A 24,159-nucleotide genomic window follows, 5' to 3' on the forward strand; every position below is an offset into this window, starting at 1 on the left:
GTTTTATGGTTTGTTTTGTTTTGGGAATTACATTAGTAGGGGTATTTAAAACAGGTTTTTAAGCAGCCTGATCACCTTCTGGTTGAAGTGTTCACAATCTTCTCCTATCTGTGTAAATTTTCATCAGTTTTATCTCACATTTAAAAATGATCTCTATGTTGGCATGGCATGACATGACTTAGTGTTTCCCACAATAGATTGTTTTTTCTGTTCAGGTTTAGTTTCTAGTTTTATTCAATTTGATACTTTTGAGATATACTGTGACTTGGTATATTTTTTTTTTTGTTTATTTTTTTCAGGGGGCTGAAGGGGCAATGTCAGCAGCCCATGCACTATCATTGCCAGCAGAGGCCTATGGAAATGATGTAAGCTTTTTTTTTTCCTACTTATTTTTTGTTTGAAGAGACCACATTTCATAATGATGCATGAATTTGAGCAGAGGTATTCAGAGTCTGTTTGGTTTCAACCAACTTATTTAAAGAAGCAGACTGCTTGATTACCATTCATTTTGAACTTCTTGTTAATGCTGTTTTTTTTTTAATAGCCACAACTAGAAATGATGTGGGCAATGAAAGCCTTTCAACATGCAGAAATATATTTTAATGTAAGTACAGTCATTAATATTTTTTCAGTTATGCTATTATCGTTTAGGACAACACAGCTCTAAAGTGTTGGGTTCAAATCCTGGCCGAGAAACTGTTTATTTTAGACTTTACTCAGTTACTCTCCAAACTGTACAATGTACATTTCATTAGAATGTGGGACAAGACAGGGCTACCTATTATTGCAGTTGCTGTTGAACCATTGACAGTTCTTGTAATCACTGATCTAAACCTGTCAGTGCAAACTGTACTGAATTCAATGAAGGAATTTTGTAAGATTTCTGGGTTCAATGTTAACTTGACTAATTACATACTTTTTACAATGAACTGACTTGTACCCTATGCTAAATTTGAACACTTTCCATAAACGGTGTTATTTTGCTTTACTTCTTTGAGAACAGTTGAGATATGTTGGAGTTATAATCACAAGAAAGCTCAAAGATTTATTGAAAGGAATATTCCACCCAGAAATTTTATATTTTTAAAATGTCCTTCTCATAGCACATTTTGTTTGAACAGAAGACAGGACTTTTTACAAATGAATAAGTGGGGGAAGCAGATCTTCATTTCAAACATACAGTACTATGGAAATTACGTCTTTCCTGTTGATCACCACTATTATGTTATGTTCCATTCCGTCATAAACTGTTTTCTCTCATTCTTCATGAAAACAATAGATTCAGTTTTTTTTCATTCTTTCTTTTCTGAAAGACTACCTTCACATAGCTCCCTTCCTTGCTGGGCTTACTTCTGGCTGCTTTGTCAAGCAATATGCTTCCCACGCGGTGCTTCGCATTCTTAAAAGCTCGAACAGCACCTATCGGTTTTTGATTGTTTGCTTCTCTCTCTCTCTCTCTATCTCTCTCTGTCATTCATACTTAAAAGCCCAAACAGCACCTATTGATTGTTTGCTTTTCTCTCTCTCGCTCTGACATTCTCTGCTCCTGAGGAGGGGGTGTGAGCAGGGGGGCTGTTTGCACCCCTAGAGAATACGGACGCTCATCTAAAAAATGCTGAAGGACTACCTTCACATTGCTCCCTTCCTTGCTGGGCTTACTTCTGGCTGCTTTGTCAAGCGATATGCTTCCCGCATGGTGCTTCGCATACTTAAAAGCCCAAACAGCACCTATTGATTTTTGATTGTTTGCTTTTCTCTCTCTCTCTCTGACATTCTCTGCTTCTGACTCACACTCCTTTGAAGAGGAAGATATGTTTGTATTCTTTTAATTGTGAGACGGAACCGTGATCTCTATCTTGTCATGGAGCATGTTTAAACTTTTAAAAAAGAGACAAATGTTTGTTTGCAGTGTTTGAATAATGTGCCTGTCTTTCTACAACCTCCTGTGTTTCTGTGCAAATCTGTGACCCAAGCGTGACAATATAAAAATAACCATATAAACATGTGGTTTTTACTTTGCGGATTTTCACCTTTCGCGAGGGTTCTGGAACGCAACCCCCGCAATGGAAGAGGGAGCACTGTACACAAAACCTCGAAAGAAAAAGGCAGAGGCCCAGGAGGCATATTAGCTTACGTAGCTCCAAGGGCTGACTGTGATTTAATGCATTTTTATTCTATTTTTGGAAGTGTTGTTTGTATTTTTGATTTGATTTTACCTATTGTAATGTTCTCCTCATGCTCAGTTAAAAACTCAGTATATGTACTTTAAGTATCCATTTATTTCTGGTTATTTTACATATCATCCTTCTATAAATATTTTAATGGATACAGTATCTCATTATTTAATTTAAATTTTGTACACAATTTTCAGGTGATACGTGACATTGCCTATTTTTTTTTTTAATAAGCATTTCTGTTATTTACCTACCACTTAACGAATGTTTAGTTTGTACCTATGTATCCTTTTTCTTTTAATTTGAGATTTTATAATTTATCTCTGTAAGCCATGCTGAAATTATATTAGAGATGTTTGTTTTAATGTTTAATTGATTCTACACTTACTGAATTCATTAAGATAAAATAAACTAACCTCATATAAAAAAAAGTACAAGGGACATTCAACAAGTTTTCGCACTTTTATATTTTCGCTGTAAACGGTGAAGGTGGGAGGAGTAGTAGTAATTGGGCATTAAAAAGTTGGTACAATGCTAGGAAAATTGCATTGCAAACGAAGATGACTATGTAGGAAAGTGGTGTCATTTGTTTTTTTAAATTTTTAATAAATAGAGTTAAAGTCTGGAAACTTTTTGAATGTACCTCGTAAGTGGGTTTAGAAAATTGGTGTCAGTTTTCACTTAATGTTTCCGATTTGTTTTGCAGCTCATTTCTTCTGTAGATCCAAAATTTTTAAGGCTGACAAAAGCAGATGACAAAATTTATACGGAATTTAGGGAGAAGTTCCCCAATTTGAATATTCAAATTCTGGATCCAGAAGCACTTAAATCAGAGCAAGCCAAAGAGGTATTGTGATCCAAAACAAAAATGAATTTTATAAGGTGATATTACTGTCTATTACATATTATCTCTTCCAGTGAATGTGGACAACAAGCAGTGGATGTGATTGCATGCCTGTTTTTACCATCTCACTTTGCTTTGATTAACCAGTTTAATCATCTTAGATACAGGAGGCAAAAAATGCATTTATTACAGTGAGAAACTGGCAAACAAAAGAACTTTTAATGTAATGGCTTCAGGTTTCACAGAGAAACAGATTAAGCATTTACATTTTAGCATTTGGTTGCTTACAAAAGTTGACGAGACTGAAAAAAGGCAATTTTCACAGTGTAAAAGCTGTTTTTTTTATTTAACAGTTTAATATTGAGGTATGAATTTATACTGTAGAAGTTTGGAAACAAGCGACTATCATGAGAGACGTAATGCAGTAGGCATGATAACCTACATAGTTTACCTACATAATGTAATGTAATGTCATATATTTACTTATAACTTACTACATCTGTGAGTAGTGAAAGATTAATACTAATTTTGCACTTTATCATTCATGCCACGATTAATTATGTACTTTGTGTATTGTGTCCAGGTTGTTTCCTTACTATGTATTTTTCAGTGTTCCTACTTTATACACATGGTTTAACTCTGATTAGTAGACTTCATATACTGTTTGCAGCACAACCTTTGTTTAGCAATGCTGTAATTTGAACATTTTGTTATTCATTTTTTTATGCAGAATAAAAAGAGATGTTTTTTCATTTATTTGCCTATTTATTATTTAGAGCTTCTGTAAAAAGCCAATTATTCCCCTGGGGACAAAGTTCTTTCTTTCTTTCTATCTATAAAATAGTAAGCATCACAACACCTTATGACGTCAAAAGAGTGTGAATATAAAACTGGAGATATTTTGCTTTAGTTTTATTATCCTTTGCCACATGTTACTTTGTTTTTAGAGTATGATATGGAATTGTTTTGAATTTCCCTTTTTCATTTGTATTATTACATTAAATATTGGAATGTAATGCTTGTTGTGTGATTAAAAAATACCAGAAATAAAAACTAAAAAAATGAAAGTGTGCTTTTGGAAAATTAAGGCAAAATATCTTTGGAGCTTTAAAAATAGCATTTAAGTTATAAAATGTATATTGATAATGCATTTAAAAAAAGATAACTGCACTGTGTTTTTAAAGGAGTGGAGGCCATTCTGTATGCAGTTTGATGGAACTGTTGAAGATTACAACTATGGTACACTGCTGAGGCTGAACAGTGAAAAGGATTACACGGAAGAAAACACTATTTTTGGCAAGTAGTCCTACATATGTTGTTGAGCCAGAGCTCCAGCAAATCCATTCTGTTTTCAGGGGAAAATATGGGACAAAATTACTCTTTGGTAGATGTAGCTAATGAAGTGGCTGCTCAGTGTGTACACTATTAAAACAGAAGTCCACTCAGTGCTGTTGCTTTAAATTAGTAAAGGAATATAATTATGTTGAGTATTAGCAGCAACTTGAAGTTAAGGAAAATTAAGGTGTTCTAAAAACTAATACAGTAATCCCTCCTCCATCGCGGGGGTTGCGTTCCAGAACCCCCCCGCGAAAGGTGAAAATCCGCGAAGTAGAAACCATATGTTTATATGGTTATTTTTATATTGTCATGCTTGGGTCACAGATTTGCACAGAAACACAGGAGGTTGTAGAGAGACAGGAGCTTTATTCAAACACTGCAAACAAACATTTGTCTCTTTTTCAAAAGTTTAAACTGTGCTCCATGACAAGACAGAGATGACAGTTCCGTCTCACAATTAAAAGAATGCAAACATATCTTCCTCTTCAAAGGAGTGCGCATCAGGAGCAAAGCCTGTCAGAAAGAGATAGGAAAGCAAACAAATCAATAGGGCTGTTTGGCTTTGTAAGTATGCGAAGCACCGCAGCACAAAGCTGTTGAAGGCAGCAGCTCGCACCCCCTCCATCAGGAGCAGAGAGAGAGAGAGACACAGAGAAAAACAAACAATCAAAAATCAATACGTGCCCTTCGAGCTTTTAAGTATGCGAAGCACCATGCAGCATGCTGCTTCACAAAGCAGCTTCACAGAAGGGAGCAACATGAAGATAATCTTTCAGCATTTTTAGACGAGCATCCGTATCGTCTAGGTGTGCGAACAGCCCCCCTGCTCAATCCCCCTACGTCAGGATCAGAGAATGTCAGCGCAAGAGAGAGAGAAAGAAAAGTAAGTTGGGTAGCTTCTCAGCCATCTGCCAGTAGCGTCCCTTGTATGAAATCAACTGGGCAAACCAACTGAGGAAGCATGTACCAGAAATTAAAAGACCCATTGTCCGCAGAAATCCGTGAACCAGCAAAAAATCCGCGATATATATTTAAATATGCTTACATATAAAATCCGCGATAGAGTGAAGCCGCGAAAGGCGAAGCGCGATATAGCGAGGGATCACTGTATATAAATGGATGTACCCTTCAAGATTGTTTTGTGTTTAAGGTTAAGTGTTGTTAAGAATAACAATCAGATTTACAGAACAATATTTAATACTTAAAATGCCATTCATAAGTACTGCTAAAAGTTGTTTTTTATAAAGAACATTTCTTTTGTGGTACTCTAAAGAATGGTGACCATTAAATGGCTGCAATGGGTCTGAATCAAGGGCTGGTTTCAAGATTATCTGGTTTGTGGCCCAATTATTTTGACATGTGTTGTTCTTAGGTCTGAGTTGCAGTTCGATTATTTGTGTCATTACTTACCAGCTAACGCTTGTGGTTGGTCAGCCAATCGGCAAACATCCGCCACGTCCTGTCAGTTGCAAGAAGCAGCTCATAGATATGTTATACAGTACCTGCCTAATAATACAGACCACACGGAACATGTTTTGCCCTTATTGGGGCTTGTTAAGTGTACATACTTTTTGCGCCATGGTGCCTGGTGCACTTATTTGACAGAGTGAAGATTGGAATATTACATTGTTTGCTGACTGGCCAACCAACTACAAGTGTTACCTCGTAGGTAACCACACAAATAATCAGATTGCGCCTTACACTGGAGAATGTAATGACCCAAGAAGTGAGTACATCTGACGAGCCCCAATAATGGCGAAACACATGTCATGTACTCGGTATTATTTGGTAGATACTGTAAAGCATAGAGTGGAACTATGTAAAAAGAAAAAAATTATTTAAAGAATGGAACAGGTTCTTGCAAAAACATTATGTCCAGTTTTTAGGTGAAGGTTCAGAAGTTTGAAAAAGCTATTCCGAATATTATAATATATGAAAACAATGTTTCTTTTCTCACCCTTTGCCTTTCAGCCACAAGGATCCAGTTTTATGCAATAGAAATTGCCAGGAATCGTGAGGGATACAACAACACAGTTTTCCAGAGATCATCTAAAGTTAAAATAAACAGCAAACCAGAGGGCGACAGCTGATGCAAAGCCTAATTAGAAATGTGTTTTCCCTCTCCCATTGGTTTCATTGACTTTTTTCTGAAAAGAGCCTATTTAAAATCCAAATAAGAAGTTTTGAAAAATTTCATGTATTCCAAAGAAAGGACCCCCAACTTTGTCAGTTTTATTTTGAAGAGATTGGTGAATTGTTTTTCATGTTATTAAAAGGCATGCATGGTTTAAAGAAGAATGGAGGAACTCAAGAGTTTGCATACTTCTACAAGGAGAAAATGAAGATATGGTACTGGCCCAGTTTACTTCTTTTTCTTTCTTTTTTTTTTTTAATTCTAATTCTCATTTTTGATGTAATTGCATTCTGTTACTTCTCTGAGTTTGTGACCTGGTATATAAATACTACAGTTTCTGAATCAGACCAAACACAAATGTTGTATACTATTAGGTCAGTGACTGGCCAAAATAGAACTATTATATTACACAAGGTCATTTTATACCTCCAAGTGACTTGTTTACCTTTTTAATTTATCCGTTCAACTCATTTTGGAATACTGTGTTGCTTCTTGTCATGTCAACTCAGTATTAACTTGTGTGCTCAGTGCTGAACATGCAGCTGTTCTCTATCTACCTATTAACTTTTTTCCATCTGACAGTGAATGATTAACTTCTAGAAACTGCCATCAGTGTTCCATGATTTGCCATGATTTTTAGGAATTAAAAATTATCAGGTAGTAACTTCCTTGTCATATATTGAAAATTCCTAAATCTATAAGTTTTATATTTGTAAGTTAAACATGAAAAATGTAACTGTGCAAAAGTAATATTACTTATCAACTATATTTCAGTGTCATTACAGTAATCCCTCCTCCATCGCGGGGGTTGCGTTCCAGAGCCACCCGCGAAATAAGAAAATCCGCGAAGTAGAAACCATATGTTTATATGGTTATTTTTATATTGTCATGCTTGGGTCACAGATTTGCGCAGAAACACAGGAGGTTGTAGAGAAACAGGAACGTTATTCAAACACTGCAAACAAACATTTGTCTCTTTTTCAAAAGTTTAAACTGTGCTCCATGACAAGACAGAGATGACAGTTCAGTCTCACAATTAAAAGAATGCAAACATATCTTCCTCTTCAAAGGAGCAAACAAATCAATAGGGCTGTTTGGCTGTTAAGTATGCGAAGCACCACGGCACAAAGCTGTTGAAGGCGGCAGCTCACACCCCCTCCGTCAGGAGCAGAGAGAGAGACAGATAAAAAAAATCAATACGTGCCCTTCGTGCTTTTAAGTATGTGAAGCACCGTGCAGCATGTCACTTCACGAAGCAGCTGCACAGAAGGTGGCCAACGTGAAGATAATCTTTCAGCATTTTTAGACGAGCATCCGTACGTCAGGATCAGAAAAAGTCGGCGCAAGAGAGAGAGAGAAAATTAAGCTTGGTAGCTTCTCAGCCATCTGCCAATAGCGTCCCTTGTATGAAATCAACTGGGCAAACCAACTGAGGAAGCATGTACCAGAAATTAAAAGACCCATTGTCCGCAGAAATCCGCGAACCAGCAAAAAATCCGCGATATATATTTAAATATGCTTACATATAAAATCCGCGATAGAGTGAAGCCGCAAAAGGCGAAGCGCGATATAGCGAGGGATCACTGTAATTAGCTACTGTTATATACAGCACAACACAGGTCATATGACAATGTGGAGTTACAGCAAGAGTTGAGGAGAAAGCTTGACCAAAATAATTTGACAAGAAGACATTTATTTACCAACTTGAAACCTGAGTTTACTGCACTCTTCCTTCACATACTAACTAATCTAATCTATTTCATATTTGAAGTTTGCTGTGTGGGAAGTAACCTGCATGTCTTATTTTTATAACGCATTTTTCAGGGTAATAGGTCTTAAACTTGGTCTTGGTTGACTCCTGTGGCTGCCACCAATTCCTACTTCAAACTGACATCCCATCTGAATTAAAGATACTTTTATTTCCCAGCTTCTGTTTTTTGTGTGCTACTCTAAAATATCTTAAATTACTACAGTATGCTTTTGTATGCATTATACTTGGGATGATTTACTTTTACTGTCCTTTCTGTTGATTTTCCTTGAATTTAATCTCGTAGGTATTCATTTATTTACTTCTTATGGTATTTATGCTTAGGCGTACTCGTTAATAACCTTAGAATGATGTGATGCTCAAGTAAGTGTTCCTGTTTAGCAATTATTTGTTTGCATGTGTTTGTGCACTGCTCTTTGTTAATCAGCTTGAGGCAACAACTGCCAAGAAAAATGTGACATAACCATCGCATTATGTTCACCATGTGATTGACTTGTTCCTGCCTTGTGCCCTATGCTTGCTGCTAAAGGCTACAGCTGCCTCACGACACTGCTCTGGATAAGTGGAATTGGAAGATGGAGTGACAGATTCACTAAAAGCACATGGTCTACTAATTTACCACAGTCGTGGAATTCACTAAGGAATTGTGTGACAAATTTAAACTTAAAATTAGAATGGGAAGGATCATTTTTAAAGTGACTTTTCCCTTTTATCCCCCACAGCAAAGTATGAAAAAGTTAGGTACTAAAATGACAAATTGTGCACCATGAGGAATCCTGAATAAGCATGCGGAACTAGGAAGGAGCACACAGTTTTAATTAAACCAGTTATCTTTTACATGTTTCTTCTAGGTGCCATTTGGTGATATAATGATCACAGAAAGACCTAAGGAGTGCAGCATTGTGGTGCAGTGGTTAGTGTTCCTGCTGCTTTAACACTAGAATTGCCAGAGCCTACGAAAAAACTCGTATATCCGGCCCACCTTAAATCGCTTCTTAAATCCGTTCACACCTCTCCGCCAGCATCCTTTGTCCTCTAAATGTGCTGATAAAAGACAAGCTGCCAGCAGCCGGCTATTCCATCCCCCCACCGACTTAGAACGTGAGCGAAGTTTTCCCAGCTCACGTCTTGATTGATTATGTGGGAGTGAAGTGGAGTTTTACAGTGGAAATAAGAGATCATTATTCTAAAGTAATGTATGTAAACACATTGTTAAAACAGAAACTTTTTCATATTTTAGTAATACATGTTACAAAATGTAGTAGGCATAAACTATAGAATATATAAAGCCCGAGTTCCAAAGATCAAATAAACACTTTCACAAAAGCTTCAGGAATGATTCAACAGCTTCCGTGGCGTAGTGTGCTAAGATTTGCATCTTAGAGCACAACAGCTCTGCCGCCTCACAGACCTCAGTTCGATTCCCCGCTGGGGATGAAGTGTTGCTTTTTTTTTCTTTTCTTTTTAACCTCAAACGGACATAAAATTTATACATTGGTATGCACTGTCAGTTACTGAGATCGTTATATTTTCATGTGGGATGCTCCTTTTAAAATATTTTTTTAACAATTGAGACTGCAATTAACAGGAACAATTGTCTTTATAACTTATTTTTAAGATCCATAACACACAGACAGACAGAGCACTGCGTAATAGAGAGACAGACAGGCAGAGAAGTCACTAGATATAGAAATAAACAGGGAAGCCACGTGTACTGAAAGAAAAAAAGAACATGTGCGTTGTCCCTGACTCTCTAAGTAAGATCGGGGGAGGGGTGATGTTAGAGCGCCTGCGCTTATTCAGTGCAGCTGGGACAACGCACATGTTCCTTTTTTCTTTCAGTACACGTGGCCTCCCTGTTTATTTATATATCTAGTGACTTCTCTGCCTGTCTGTCTCTCTATTACGCAGTGCTCTGTCTGTCTGTGTGTTATGGATCTTAAAAATAAGTTATAAAGACAATTGTTCCTGTTAATTGCAGTCTCAATTGTTAAAAAAATATTTTAAAAGGAGCATCCCACATGAAAATATAACGATCTCAGTAACTGACAGTGCATACCAATGTATAAATTTTATGTCCGTTTGAGGTTAAAAAGAAAAGAAAAAAAAAGCAACACTTCATCCCCAGCGGGGAATCGAACTGAGGTCTGTGAGGCAAGGAAAAGCTGCTCTGCACTAAGAGGCAAATCTTAGCACACTACGCCACGGAAACTGTTGAATCATTCATGAAAGTGTTTATTTGATCTTTGGAACTCGGGCTTTATATATTCTATAGTTTATGCCTACTACATTTTGTAACATGTATTACTAAAATATGAAAAAGTTTCTGTTTTAACAATGTGTTTACACAGATTACTTTAGAATAATGATCTCTCATTTCCACTGTAAAACTCCACTTCACTCCCACATAATCAATCAAGGCGTGAGCTGGGAAAACTTCGCTCACGTTCTAAGTCGGTGGGGGGATGGAATAGCCGGCTGCTGGCAGCTTGTCTTTTATCAGCACATTTAGAGGACAAAGGATGCTGGCGGAGAGGTGTGAACGGATTTAAGAAGCGATTTAAGGTGGGCCGGATATACGAGTTTTTTCGTAGGCTCTGGCAATTCTAGTGTTAAAACCCTCAAGCCTCCTTAGATTGAACACCAACCCAGCAAGAGGACTGTCTGGCTGGAGCTCTCCCCATGGTTGTGAGTTTTCCTGTTAGAGCAGGATACGTAGTGACTCTGAACTGGCCCCGCTGTGATGAGCTGGTGCTCCAACTGGGGCTTGTTCCTGCCTTGCACCAACCAGGCTTATCTGGATTAAGAAATATAGATAATAAATGGATAAAAATTAGGTAGGTTTACATTTTCAGGCATATGGAATGTAAAAATGAACTGCATTTGACAGCAGACAGTCAGGTTTAGTACCCTGGAGGTGGTGACGGTGTTATTTCATCTCTGCGTTTTGAGTATTATTTGGAGCTTAGACAGGATCCCAGTATTGGACTGACTCACTGGATGCCTTGTTAGTATGTGATGCAGACATATCCATGATTGTAAAAAGAAGGGTAAATAATTGGAGGTATCTTCCACGGAAAAATAAGAGATGGTTGAGTAGTTGTTGTTTGATGATGGAGACATCAGGGAAGTCAACGAGAATTAGAATTTTATGCAAGAGGAAAGTTGAACCTGATAGGATTATAGGAGGTGAAATAAGCAAATTAAAGGCCTGAACACCAGAATATGGGTGTAATGCCAACAAAAAAGTGAAGACTTGTGTAAAATATGAAGAGTAACGTGGAGCCCATGTACATGTTTAAACTGGGTATGTTGATATAGGAAGGATTAATGTTTGTCAAGATAGTAGTGCAGGAATGGAGAAGGATGATTATGGAAGGTGTTACCCAACAAATAATGAGTAGAAACCAACTACTCCAACCTACTAAGGCATGAACTGTACAAGACGTCTGTAGGTGTTTGACAACAGAACATCAGTAGGAGATCCTCTAACTCCCAAAAGTTGTAAGGTGGAGCCATCTTCTCTCAACACATCCTACAGCTGCTCAACTGGATTGAAATCTGGAGAATTTATAGGCCTGGGAATACCGTGAACTCTTCATCCTGTTCCTCAAACCAATCCCAGACATTTGTACAGTGTGCTAGGGCATATTATCCTGCAGAAAAATACTAAAATAATTCTGTAAGACTATACTGTTGCCATGAAGTGCCTGGTCCATAACAATGTTTAGGCACATAGCATATGTCAAATTAATGTGCATATGAATGCCTAGATTCAGGGTTTCCTAGCTAACATTGCTATACAGTGGGGCAAAGAAGTATTTAGTTAGCCACCAATTGTGCAAGTTCTCCCACTTAAAAAGATGAGAGAGGCCTGTAATTTTCATCATAGGTATACCTCAACTATGAGAGACAAAATGAGAAAAAAAAATCCAGAAAATCACATTGTCTGATTTTAAAGAATTTATTTGCAAATTATGGTGGAAAATAAGTATTTGGTCACCTACAAACAAGCAAGATTTCTGGCTGTCACAGACCTGTAACTTCTTCTGTAAGAGGCTCCTCTGTCCTCCACTCGTTACCTGTATTAATGGCACCTGTTTGAACTCGTTATCAATATAAAAGACACCTGTCCACAACCTCAAACAGTCACACTCCAAAATCCACTATGGCCAAGACCAAAGAGCTGTCAAAGGACACCAGAAACAAAATTGTAGACCTGCACCAGGCTGGGAAGACTGAATCTGCAATAGGTAAGCAGCTTGGTGTGAAGACTATGGGAGCAATTATTAGAAAATGGAAGACATACAAGACCACTGATAATCTCCCTTGATCTGGGGCTCCACGCAAGATCTCACCCCGTGGGGTCAAAATGATCACAAGAACGGTGAGCAAAAATCCCAGAACCACACGGGGGGACCTAGTGAATGACCTGCAGAGAGCTGGGACCAAAGTAACAAAGGCTACCATCAGTAACACACTACACCGCCAGGGACTCAAATCCTGCAGTGCCAGACGTGTCCCCCTGCTTAAGCCAGTATATGTGCAGGCCCGTCTGAAGTTTGCTAGAGAGCATTTGGATGATCCAGAAGAGGATTGGGAGAATATCATATGGTCAGATGAAACCAAAATAGAACTTTTTGGTAAAAACTCTACTCGTCATGTTTGGAGGAGAAAGAATGCTGAGTTGCATCCAAAGAACACCATACCTACGGTGGAAACGTGATGCTTTTGGGCTGTTTTTCTGCAAAGGGACCAGGACAACTGATCCGTGTAAAGGAAAGAATGAATGGGGCCATGTATCGTCAGATTTTGAGTGAAAACCTCCTTCCATTAGCAAGGGCATTGAAGATGAAACGTGGCTGGGTCTTTCAGCATGACAATGATCCCAGACACACCGCCCGGGTAACGAAGGAGTGGCTTCGTAAGAAGCATTTCAAGGTCCTGGAGTGGCCTAGCCAGTCTCCAGATCTCAACCCCATAGAAAATCTTTGGAGGGCGTTGAAAGTCCGTGTTGCCCAGCGACAGCCCCAAAACATCACTGCTCTAGAGGAGATCTGCATGGAGGAATGGGCCAAAATACCAGCAACAGTGTGTGAAAACCTTGTGAAGACTTACAGAAAACGTTTGACCTCTGTCTTTGCCAACAAAGGGTATATAACAAAGTATTGAGATGAACTTTTGTTATTAACCAAATACTTTTTTTACACCACAATTTGCAAATAAATTCTTCAAAAATCAGACTGTGATTTTCTGGATTTTTTTTTTCTCATTTTGTCTCTCATAGTTTATATATACCTATGATGAAAATTACAGGCCTCTCTCATCTTTTTAAGTGGGAAAACTTGCACAATTGGTGGCTGACTAAATACTTTTTTGCCCCACTGTAAGCATCACTCTCCCTTCAACAGCTTGTCATCTTTATGGTGCCAAATCTGCCCCGGGCAAACAACCAACCCATACCCAGCTATCCATGATGCAACAGAAAAAGTGTATTCATCAGACCAGGCAACCTTCTCCTATTGATCCAAGACCCAGTTCCAATGCTCATGTGGCCATTGTAGGCTCTTTTGATGGTGGTCAAGGTTTAGTTCGAACTGGCCTGCACCAACTAGTTTCTATACAGTGCATCCGGAAAGTATTCACAGCACATCACTTTTTCCACATTTTGTTATGTTACAGCCTTATTCCAAAATTGATTAATTTCATTTTTTCCTCAGAATTCTACACACAACACCCCATAATGACAACGTGAAAAAAGTTTACTTGAGGTTTTTGCAAATTTATTAAAAATAAAAAAATTGTGAATACTTTCCGGATGCACTGTATGTTGTGACACATTACTCCCACAACCATTATTAAAGTCATCTGTGATTTGTAAACTATCTGTTGGCTTGTACTGTGGTGTAACCTGTTTTGTTTTTTTGCATTGCGGTTCCCCCTTTTTTCTTTCATTGGGCCACTGTTGATAGGCACTCACTGTGGCTGTGAGCAACACAAAGCCTTGCTGTTTCAGAAATTCACTCATCTGGTCATAACAATTTGCTTATCAAAGCAACTCAGTTATGTCCCCCAGCCCATATCTTCTGCTTTCAACACATCCACTCTGAATGTCAGCTTATCGTCTAATGCAGTGGATTAAGAAAGTATTCAGGCCCTTTCACATTCTGCACACTGTACTGTGCTGTAGATTTAGTTTTAATTGATACATTTGCCATTTTTGCCTATCAACCTGCTCTCAATAACCCGTAATGACAAAGTGGAAATACGTTTGCAAAAAAGGTTTTCAAATTTATTAAAAATTAAAAACGGTATACCTGAGAAACGAGAAAGCTCAAGCCCAGTGAAATTTGCAGTAGAATTACTGTCTAAAATAATTGGAGATGACTTTAAACTCGACAATGAGATAGCCACGGCTTATCGCACAAAGATACCAAGCGCCTTTAAATCTAGGTCTTTTATTGTCCGCTTCGAACGACTAAGATGTAAGCTTGATGTGATGGCACTTCTCAGACACAAGCAAGAGATTATATTCGAAAATAATCTTATTCGTATTTTTCCCGACTTCTCACCATCAACAGCTGCAAAACGCAGATCCTACAACGACATTAAAAGGATGCTACGGGAAGCCGATATCAAATACAGCCTCTTGTATCCTGCCAAACTGAAAGTGGAAGTTCAAGACGGACATTATATTTTCTTCAGCAAAGAAGAAGCTGAAAAAGAATTAAAGAAGCTGTTTCCGACACTTTTTTTGAAAGTTAATTAAAATTAAAGAGCCGTATTCTATCAAGGCACGGGAAAGACCGATGATCTGATCGCTGGATCCATGTTTAAAGAGACTGGTATTATAATTATACATCTCTTATTCTCTTTTTTTAAAATTTTTTTTATATCTGGACTTTATATGTTATATGTTTATGTTTTAATCAGAGTTATAGAGCTATAGACGTGAGTGTGAAAATGTGGAAGTGATTAAAGTAGGATTCGTTTTATTTATTTATTTTTTTATTTCTTTTCCTTTTTTTTTTTTTTTTTTTTATTTTATTTTATTTTATTTTTTTTTAATTTATTTATTTATTTTTTTTTCTTATTTTACTATACCTTAAAGTAGACTGTTTAACTTCATACCCTTGGTTTAATGCTTGTTCTACTATTTATACAATTACCATTATACTATTACAGTATGAATTACCAGGTTTATCCTGGACTAGTTTTTAAAATCACTCCCAGGGTTGTTTTTTTTTTTTTTTTTTTTTTTAACCTTAATATCTTAACTTAAAAGCGCTGAAGATTATTTCAAGATTAAATATTGTTAATGAGAACATTTTCGGCAGATAGTATTAAGGATTTAACTGTAAAAGATATCTCTGTTTTAATTCTGTAACGCCGCTGCAGGGTGGGGTTTGTTTTGTTTTGGACGTGCTCTGTCTCTTCGTATGTCAGAGGACTGGAACATCGCGAAGTGGGGTCTAGCCTCATGTGGGGAGGCAAAATGGGGGGGTGGGGGGATAAAGGGGGGAGAGAAGGAGAGCAGGTTATATCTAATCTATTCTTATAATCCTTATAATTATAAATATCAATGCAGCAACAGGCTAACATGCAACAACTCCTGGGGAATCTTGAAACTAAGATTAAAACTGCCATATTACCAATTAAAACTATAAAATGACATTAAAAACTCAGAATCAATGTCTCCATGATGGGACAGTTAACTTTGTGAGCTGGAATGTTAAAGGCCTGAATCACGAATTAAAGAGAAAGAAAGTATGCTCTCACCTAACAGGCTTAAACGCTAAAATAGTATTTTTACAGGAGACCCACTTACTAACCAAGGATCAGTTCAGATTACAAAAAGACTGGACTGGCCAAATGTTCCATTCTAGCTTTATAAAGAAAACTAGAGGGGTGGGAATTCTCATACATAGAACAGTTCCTTTTGTAGCATCAGAGGTAGTGTCGGACCCTGAAGGGAGATATGTGATGGTCATGGGCAACTTATATAACAGTAAAATGATTTTGATAAATGTTTATGCACCCAATGTTGATGATAAGGAATTCATGCAAAATCTATTTGCATCCATTCCCAGTGTGAACACTCATAAAATTATAATGGCTGGGGACTTTAATTGTGTTTTAAATCCACTCTTAGATAGGACTCCTGTGACAGGGGGGACGACATCTAATACTGCAAAGATAATTACACAGTTTTTAAAGGATCACAACTTATCAGACCCCTGGAGGTTTCTTAACCCAAACTCAAGAACATATTCGTTCTACTCACCAGTGCATTATAGCTACTCAAGAATTGATTATTTTTTTATAGATAATAATTTCCTGCCTACAATTAAATTATGCAAATATGACACAATTGTTATCTCTGACCATGCCCCTCTAGTCTTGGAGCTAAAATCAATAAGCCCCTCGTACTCACCTCGCAGATGGCGTCTTAACCCTCTTTTATTGGCAGACGAGAACTGCACAGAATTTATATCCAAACAAATCAGCTTCTTCCTAGAGACAAACATGTCTACAGAGGTTTCTGCAGGAACACTCTGGGAAACTCTAAAGGCCTTCCTAAGAGGCCAGATTATTTCATATCTTTCCCATAGAAATAAATTAGAAACCAAGAAAGTGTCAGAGCTAAGAAATGAAATTACTAGAATAGATGAAGAACAAGCCAGGCGTCCAAGTGAAGCTCTTCACAGGAAAAGGCAGGCCTTGCATACAGAACTTAACATCTTAACAACTAAAGAAACTGAACAACTTATTTATAAGTCTAGACAGCATTACTATGAACACGGAGAAAAAGCTAATAAGCTTTTAGCTCAACAAATTCATAAACAAGAAGTTCACAATGCAATACCAGTAATCACCAACAAGAATGGAGAAGAAATCATCGACCATAATAAAATAATGCACACATTTAGAGATTACTATAAGTCTTTATATTCCACTGAGCCCAAAGAAGACAACACGCAATCTAATGCATTTCTGGATAATTCACAAATACCACAAATAGATGCTTTAAGTGCTGAGGAACTAGATAAACCTCTAACGCTAACAGAATTACTAGACGCTATAAAGTCACTACAAAGCGGGAAATCATCAGGCCCTGATGGTTACCCCGTAGAGTTTTATAAGAAATTCTCCACTCAGCTAGCTCCACTCTTATTGGTAACATTTACAGAAGCTAAAGACCACCAAATACTACCTCAAACATTTCGACAAGCATTAATCACCGTCTTTCCTAAACAAAATAAGGACTTGTTACAATGTGCATCATATAGACCAATTTCACTCCTGAATAATGATGTTAAGATACTCTCAAAAATCCTAGCTAGAAGGATGGAGAAAGTGCTGCCCTTGGTAATATCACAAGATCAAACTGGATTTATTAAAGGCCGACATCTATCTTCAAATCTCCGACGCTTGTTTAATGTTATATATTCACCAGCAAAATCAAACACCCCAGAGATATTACTATCATTAGACGCAGAAAAGGCATTTGACATGATCGAATGGAATTACCTTTTCACTGCATTGGAGAAATTTGGGTTTGGCCCGAATATTTGTGCTTGGATTAAACTACTGTATACCAGTCCAGAAGCTTCAGTTTGTATTAATAAAATTTGCTCAGACTACTTTAAACTAGAACGTGGTACCAGACAAGGATGTCCCTTGTCGCCACTGTTGTTTGCAATCGCTATCGAACCACTGGCGGTTCACTGCCGAAATTCTCATCAGATAAAGGGGATTGTCAGAGAAGGACTGGAACAGAAAATTTCTCTATATGCAGATGATATGGTCTTATATATATCGGACCCAGAAAACACTGTCCCTGCTGTTTTAACAGCACTAACAGAATTTCAAAAGATATCTGGTCTTAGAATTAATCTGAATAAAAGTATACTCTTTCCAGTGAACTCACAAGCATATAATATTAAATTAGACACCCTACCTTTTACCATAGCAGATCAGTTTAAATACCTAGGGGTAAATATCACAAGTAAACATAAAGCTCTTTATCAACAAAATTTTGGCGTCTGTATGGAAAAAATTAAGCAAGACTTGCATAGATGGTCAACCCTTCATCTCACTCTAGCCGGAAGAATTAACATTGTTAAGATGAATATCCTTCCTAAACTTCTCTTTTTATTTCAAAACATTTCAATATATATCAATAAATCGTTTTTTAAACAGTTAGATTCAATAATAACCTCATTCATTTGGAACTCAAAACACCCACGTATCCGAAGAGCGACCCTACAAAGACCTCAGGCAGAAGGTGGCATGGCTTTACCTAATTTTCAGTTTTATTACTGGGCAGCAAACATACAAGCCATAAAAACCTGGACACAAATAAATGCACATACACAGGCTTGGTCTGCAATAGAAGTAAAATCCTGTAGTACTTCTTTATATTCCCTGCTTTGCTCTCCAATAAATGAAAGTTATCGCAAATATACTAATAACCCAATTGTGCTTTACTCACTCAGAATATGGAACCAAATTAGGAAGCATTTTAAGATGGAAAATCTTTTATCAGTGGCACCTTTGCAAGGGAACCACCTCTTTCAACCTTCGCAAGTATATCCAGTTTTTAATACCTGGAAAAGTTTTGGGATTAAAATGCTCAGAGATCTTTATATAGACAACATATTTACATCTTTTGAACAATTACGTTCAAAATTTAACCTCCCAGCTACACATTTCTTTTACTATCTTCAAATTAGAAATTTTGTTAAACAGAAATTGCCCGATTTCCCCCACCTTGCACACTCCACAATGCTGGAAAAAATACTGCTCAATTCCGAGGAAACAAACACTATTTCCGCAATATATAAAATCTTATTAGAGTCCCTACCTTTCAAAGATCCAAGAGGACATTGGGAAGAAGATCTCTTAATCAATATATCAGAAAAGGAGTGGAAGGTAGCAAAGCAGAGAATTCACTCGAGTTCTATATGCGCAAAGCATAGAATTATTCAACTAAAAATTATATATCGAGCTCATCTGTCTCGCTTAAAACTGTCCAAAATGTTTCCAGGCCAGGATCCGACCTGCGAGCGCTGCAACCAAGCTCCTGCCTCACTGGGTCACATGTTCTGGGCCTGCACCAAACTAACATCATTTTGGACAAAGATTTTTAAGTGCCTCTCAGACAGCCTTAGTATCACAATCCCTCCTGACCCACTAACAGCTGTGTTTGGTGTCCTTCCAGATGGACTTGAATTGGAGAAGGACAAACAAACGGTGATTGCATTCACTACACTCTTGGCACGCAGACTTATTTTGTTAAATTGGAAGAATCCTAATTCTCCTCTTATAAGTCAGTGGGAAACTGATGTTTTATATTATTTGAAATTGGAAAAAATCAAATTTTCAGTTAGAGGATCTGTACAAAATTTTTTCAAAACTTGGCAGGATTTAATCAATATTATTTTAGAATAAGAGAATTAACTATTATTGTATTTAACTCCCTTCTCCATCTCTTATTTATATAGATATTTACTTCTCCCCTTCTTTTGTCTAATGTTGCCTTATTAAAAAGCTTAAAGAAATTTTCCTTTAGCTAAGCTCTCCTTCTCAGGGATGGGGTTTGATTTGTTTTCAAATTTGTTGGGTTATAAATGGATCTGTTTGTATGGAATGATTACAATGAAAATTAATAAAATAAAAATATAAAAAAAAAAAAAAAAAAAAATTAAAAACTGAAATCTCTCATTTATCCAGACCCTTAATTCAGTACTTTTTAGAAGCTAGATTCTCCCATTTCATGCAAAGGACGTGACGCTCTGTTAGAGTTGCCCTTGGGTTCTTAGTCACCTCCCTCGCCAAAGCACTTCTTGCCCATTTACATAGTTTGACTGGACATCCAAGTTTAGGAAAGGCTCTGGTGGTTCCAAACCATTCATTTCATGATTATTGAGGGAACACTCAAAGCTTTAGAAATGGTTTTATTCATTGGCTCTCATCTACTGTATGCCTCACCACAATTTGATTGTGGCGATCTACAGAGAGTTCCTTGAACTTAATGGCTTGACTTTTGTCCTGACATGCATTGCCCATCAAGCTCTAGACAAAATTCAAGGATCGTTAAAACAAACAGGATGCATATGATCACAATTTGAAGGGCCACAACAAAGGGTCTGGATATTTACATCAATAGGAGTTTTCGGGTTTTGACTTTTTATACATTTTTAAATCTTTCTGAAAACATTTTTTCCTCTTTGTCATTTTGGGTTATCGAATGTAAATTGGTGGGCAAAAATGGTAGATTTATCCATTTAAAATGATTTGTACAATGAAGAGGTTTGAACACTTTCTAAATTCACTGTATATCCCGGACCTTGATATAAACCATGGTTTTGAGATAGTTGACGTTATTTACTTCATATAGGAGTGCTCATAATGTTTGGGCTCATTAGTGTTGATTTCCTTTGAGAGAAAAAAAGATGGATGGTGTGGAAGATGAATGTTCTCTTCGTTCCCTTGTACTAATCCTTGTCTAAGGAGTTAAGCAGAAGTAAGCTTTAAAAACATGCTTTGCTGAGCAAACAGAAAAAATATTTGTCAGAAGGACTCAAGGTCTAAGCTTCCACACTGAGACTGCCTTGTCACGTTTTCCCTTTGTTTATATCTGAACGCCATAACAAGGAGCCAAGGAATCAAGTTGCACAAGGAGCATTGAAGGGGGTCAAAGATGGTGTATAATAAAGTGTTGACTGTTGCATTTTCATAATGAATATTAAATCACGCATTCTAGGGGTATAAAAACTTTGCCCCACCCAATAAACAGGGTTGAGAAGAGCCCTGGCGCTGTCATGTAATATTGATTGCCTGCTTTTCTGAAACCTGCTCACTGTGATGATGTGAAAATAAAGCTGCTATATGACCACACCTGCTGTCTTGTCTAAGTGATCGTCCACAATGGTCAAGTTTGAAGTTTTGTGTTTTTAACCCCCTTAGCGTTATGTTTAACAAGAAAAAAATATTACATGTAACAGAAACATGTAAATATCAAAACACTGATATAAACACAGAATGAATATGTCTAGTGTCCACTGCTGTGCTCATGAAAATTTAGTGTATGTCCTTTGTGTGACATGTTTTGAAATAGGCAATAACACACAGCCTAATGTTTCAATAGGGCAGTAGAAATGTGTTTCCTTGCAAATATTTCTTACATTTTCTGTTGCTAAAGGATTAGAGGGTAGAATGTCAGTGCCTAATCTGCACAGTCCACCCCTTGTCTTATTGTCGGCTACCACAGTGCAAGGCTTAGTGACTTCCACATTTCCCTTCACACGAACAACAGTTGCTTTATTGTGAACAGTGCTTAAGGGGCTAACGCCTTGATTTTTTTTCTTACTTGTTCACAATTATTTTGCTTTTATGCCACACATCTCCCTGCACCACAATAAACCTTCAGGCCACCGAATATACCAGGCATATGACGCTGGTTTGGTCATACAATGTCATATGCATCAACAACAACCTTTATAGCACATTTTCATCATTTACTTCTATAGCACATTTTTATATGTCAGTTTCACTATCTACATCTGACGGTCAATTCACGTTGTCATCACTATCGCTTGATTCAACTAATGGTTCAGCTTTAGCTTGTTGTAAAACTGGCTTCATAACTTCTTGTTTACACACAATTGTGTTTTGGTTGATGGCTCCAACCAACTCATTAATATTGAAATGTTACCTTAGAGTGGCAAAATGCATAAAATATTCATGATTTTTGCAGCATAATGTAATTTTATCAACTAGATAGCAGCAGAATACTGTTCCAAGAGTAATTTCTGCCTACCACTGTAAAACAGATTATAACACGTCACCCCAAGTCTGACTTAACCATAAATAGAACAATCTAGATGAAAACCGGACATTCAGCCCAACAAAGCATGCGAGTCCTATCCACTAATTCTAACTTTGAAACTCCCTCAACTCCTACTGTCTACCAAACCACTTACAAACTTATTCCAGATGTCTATAATTTTCTGTCTGAAGAAAATTTCCTAATGTTTTTTTGCAAAATTTACCCTTAACAGGTTTCCAACTGTGTTCTTGATGAACTCATTTTAAAGTAACAGTCTCAATCCACTGTACCAATTCCTTTCATGATTTTAAACACATCAAGTTTCCTCATAATCTTCTTTTGCTTAAACAGAAAGAGCTCAGCTCTTTTAATCTTTCCTCATAATTCGTCCCCTGTAGCCCTGGAATCAGCCTAGTCGCTCTTCTCTGGACCTTTTCTAGTGCTGCTACAGTGGTGTGAAAAACTATTTGCCCCCTTCCTGATTTCTTATTCTTTTGCATGTTTGTCACACAAAATGTTTCTGATCATCAAACACATTTAACCATTAGTCAAATATAACACAAGTAAACACAAAATGCAGTTTTTAAATGATGGTTTTTATTATTTAGGGAGAAAAAAAATCCAAACCTACATGGCCCTGTGTGAAAAAGTAATTGCCCCCTTGTTAAAAAATAACCTAACTGTGGTGTATCACACCTGAGTTCAATTTCCGTAGCCACCCCCAGGCCTGATTACTGCCACACCTGTTTCAATCAAGAAATCACTTAAATAGGAGCTGCCTGACACAGAGAAGTAGACCAAAAGCACCTCAAAAGCTAGACATCATGCCAAGATCCAAAGAAATTCAGGAACAAATGAGAACAGAAGTAATTGAGATCTATCAGTCTGGTAAAGGTTATAAAGCCATTTCTAAAGCTTTGGGACTCCAGCGAACCACAGTGAGAGCCATTATCCACAAATGGCAAAAACATGGAACAGTGGTGAACCTTCCCAGGAGTGGCCGGCCGACCAAAATTACCCCAAGAGCGCAGAGACGACTCATCCGAGAGGTCACAAAAGACCCCAGGACAACGCCTAAAGAACTGCAGGCCTCACTTGCCTCAATTAAGGTCAGTGTTCACGACTCCACCATAAGAAAGAGACTGGGTAAAAACGGCCTGCATGGCAGATTTCCAAGACACAAACCACTGTTAAGCAAAAAGAACATTAGGGCTCGTCTCAATTTTGCTAAGAAACATCTCAATGATTGCCAAGACTTTTGGGAAAATACCTTGTGGACTGATGAGTCAAAGTTGAACTTTTTGGAAGGCAAATGTCCCGTTACATCTGGCGTAAAAGGAACACAGCATTTCAGAAAAAAAACATCATACCAACAGTAAAATATGGTGGTGGTAGTGTGATGGTCTGGGGTTGTTTTGCTGCTTCAGGACCTGGAAGGCTTGCTGTGATAGATGGAACCATGAATTCTACTGTCTACCAAAAAATCCTGAAGGAGAATGTCCGGCCATCTGTTCGTCAACTCAAACTGAAGCGATCTTGGGTGCTGCAACAGGACAATGACCCAAAACACACCAGCAAATCCACCTCTGAATGGCTGAAGAAAAACAAAATGAAGACTTTGGAGTGGCCTAGTCAAAGTCCTGACCTGAATCCAATTGAGATGCTATGGCATGACCTTAAAAAGGCGGTTCATGCTAGAAAACCCTCAAATAAAGCTGAATTACAACAATTTTGCAAAGATGAGTGGGCCAAAATTCCTCCAGAGCGCGGTAAAAGACTCATTGCAAGTTATCGCAAACGCTTGATTGCAGTTATTGCTGCTAAGGGTGGCCAAACCAGTTATTAGGTTCAGGGGGGCAATTACTTTTTCACACAGGGCCATGTAGGTTTGGATTTTTTTTTCTCCCTAAATAATAAAAACCACCATTTACAAACTGCATTTTGTGTTTACTTGTGTTATATTTGACTAATGGTTAAATGTGTTTGATGATCAGAAACATTTTGTGTGACAAACATGCAAAAGAATAAGAAATCAGGAAGGGGGCAAATAGTTTTTCACACCACTGT

General features: G+C 37.5%; 2 protein-coding genes across 2 annotated transcripts in view; both read left to right on the top strand.

Moving 5' to 3' along the window:
- Positions 1 to 8,416, top strand: part of LOC114655061 (protein PBDC1) — a 187,032-nt gene extending 178,616 nt beyond the window's left edge. Inside the window, exon 7 of the mRNA XM_028805963.2 lies at positions 8,084 to 8,416. The gene's annotated coding sequence lies outside the window, so the exon portion shown is untranslated. The remainder of the gene's footprint in view (positions 1 to 8,083) is intronic.
- Positions 1 to 8,416, top strand: part of pbdc1 (polysaccharide biosynthesis domain containing 1) — a 23,356-nt gene extending 14,940 nt beyond the window's left edge. The window contains exons 2-7 of the mRNA XM_051933378.1: positions 300 to 365; positions 545 to 604; positions 2,881 to 3,021; positions 4,203 to 4,314; positions 6,328 to 7,274; positions 8,084 to 8,416. Coding sequence (XP_051789338.1) covers positions 300 to 365; positions 545 to 604; positions 2,881 to 3,021; positions 4,203 to 4,314; positions 6,328 to 6,446 — 498 coding nt within the window. The 3' untranslated portion in view covers positions 6,447 to 7,274; positions 8,084 to 8,416. The remainder of the gene's footprint in view (positions 1 to 299; positions 366 to 544; positions 605 to 2,880; positions 3,022 to 4,202; positions 4,315 to 6,327; positions 7,275 to 8,083) is intronic.
- Positions 8,417 to 24,159: the final 15,743 nt, after the last annotated feature.

This window comes from Erpetoichthys calabaricus, chromosome 1 (assembly GCF_900747795.2).
Source record: "Erpetoichthys calabaricus chromosome 1, fErpCal1.3, whole genome shotgun sequence".
In the NCBI taxonomy this organism is placed as follows: Eukaryota; Metazoa; Chordata; class Cladistia; order Polypteriformes; family Polypteridae; genus Erpetoichthys; species Erpetoichthys calabaricus.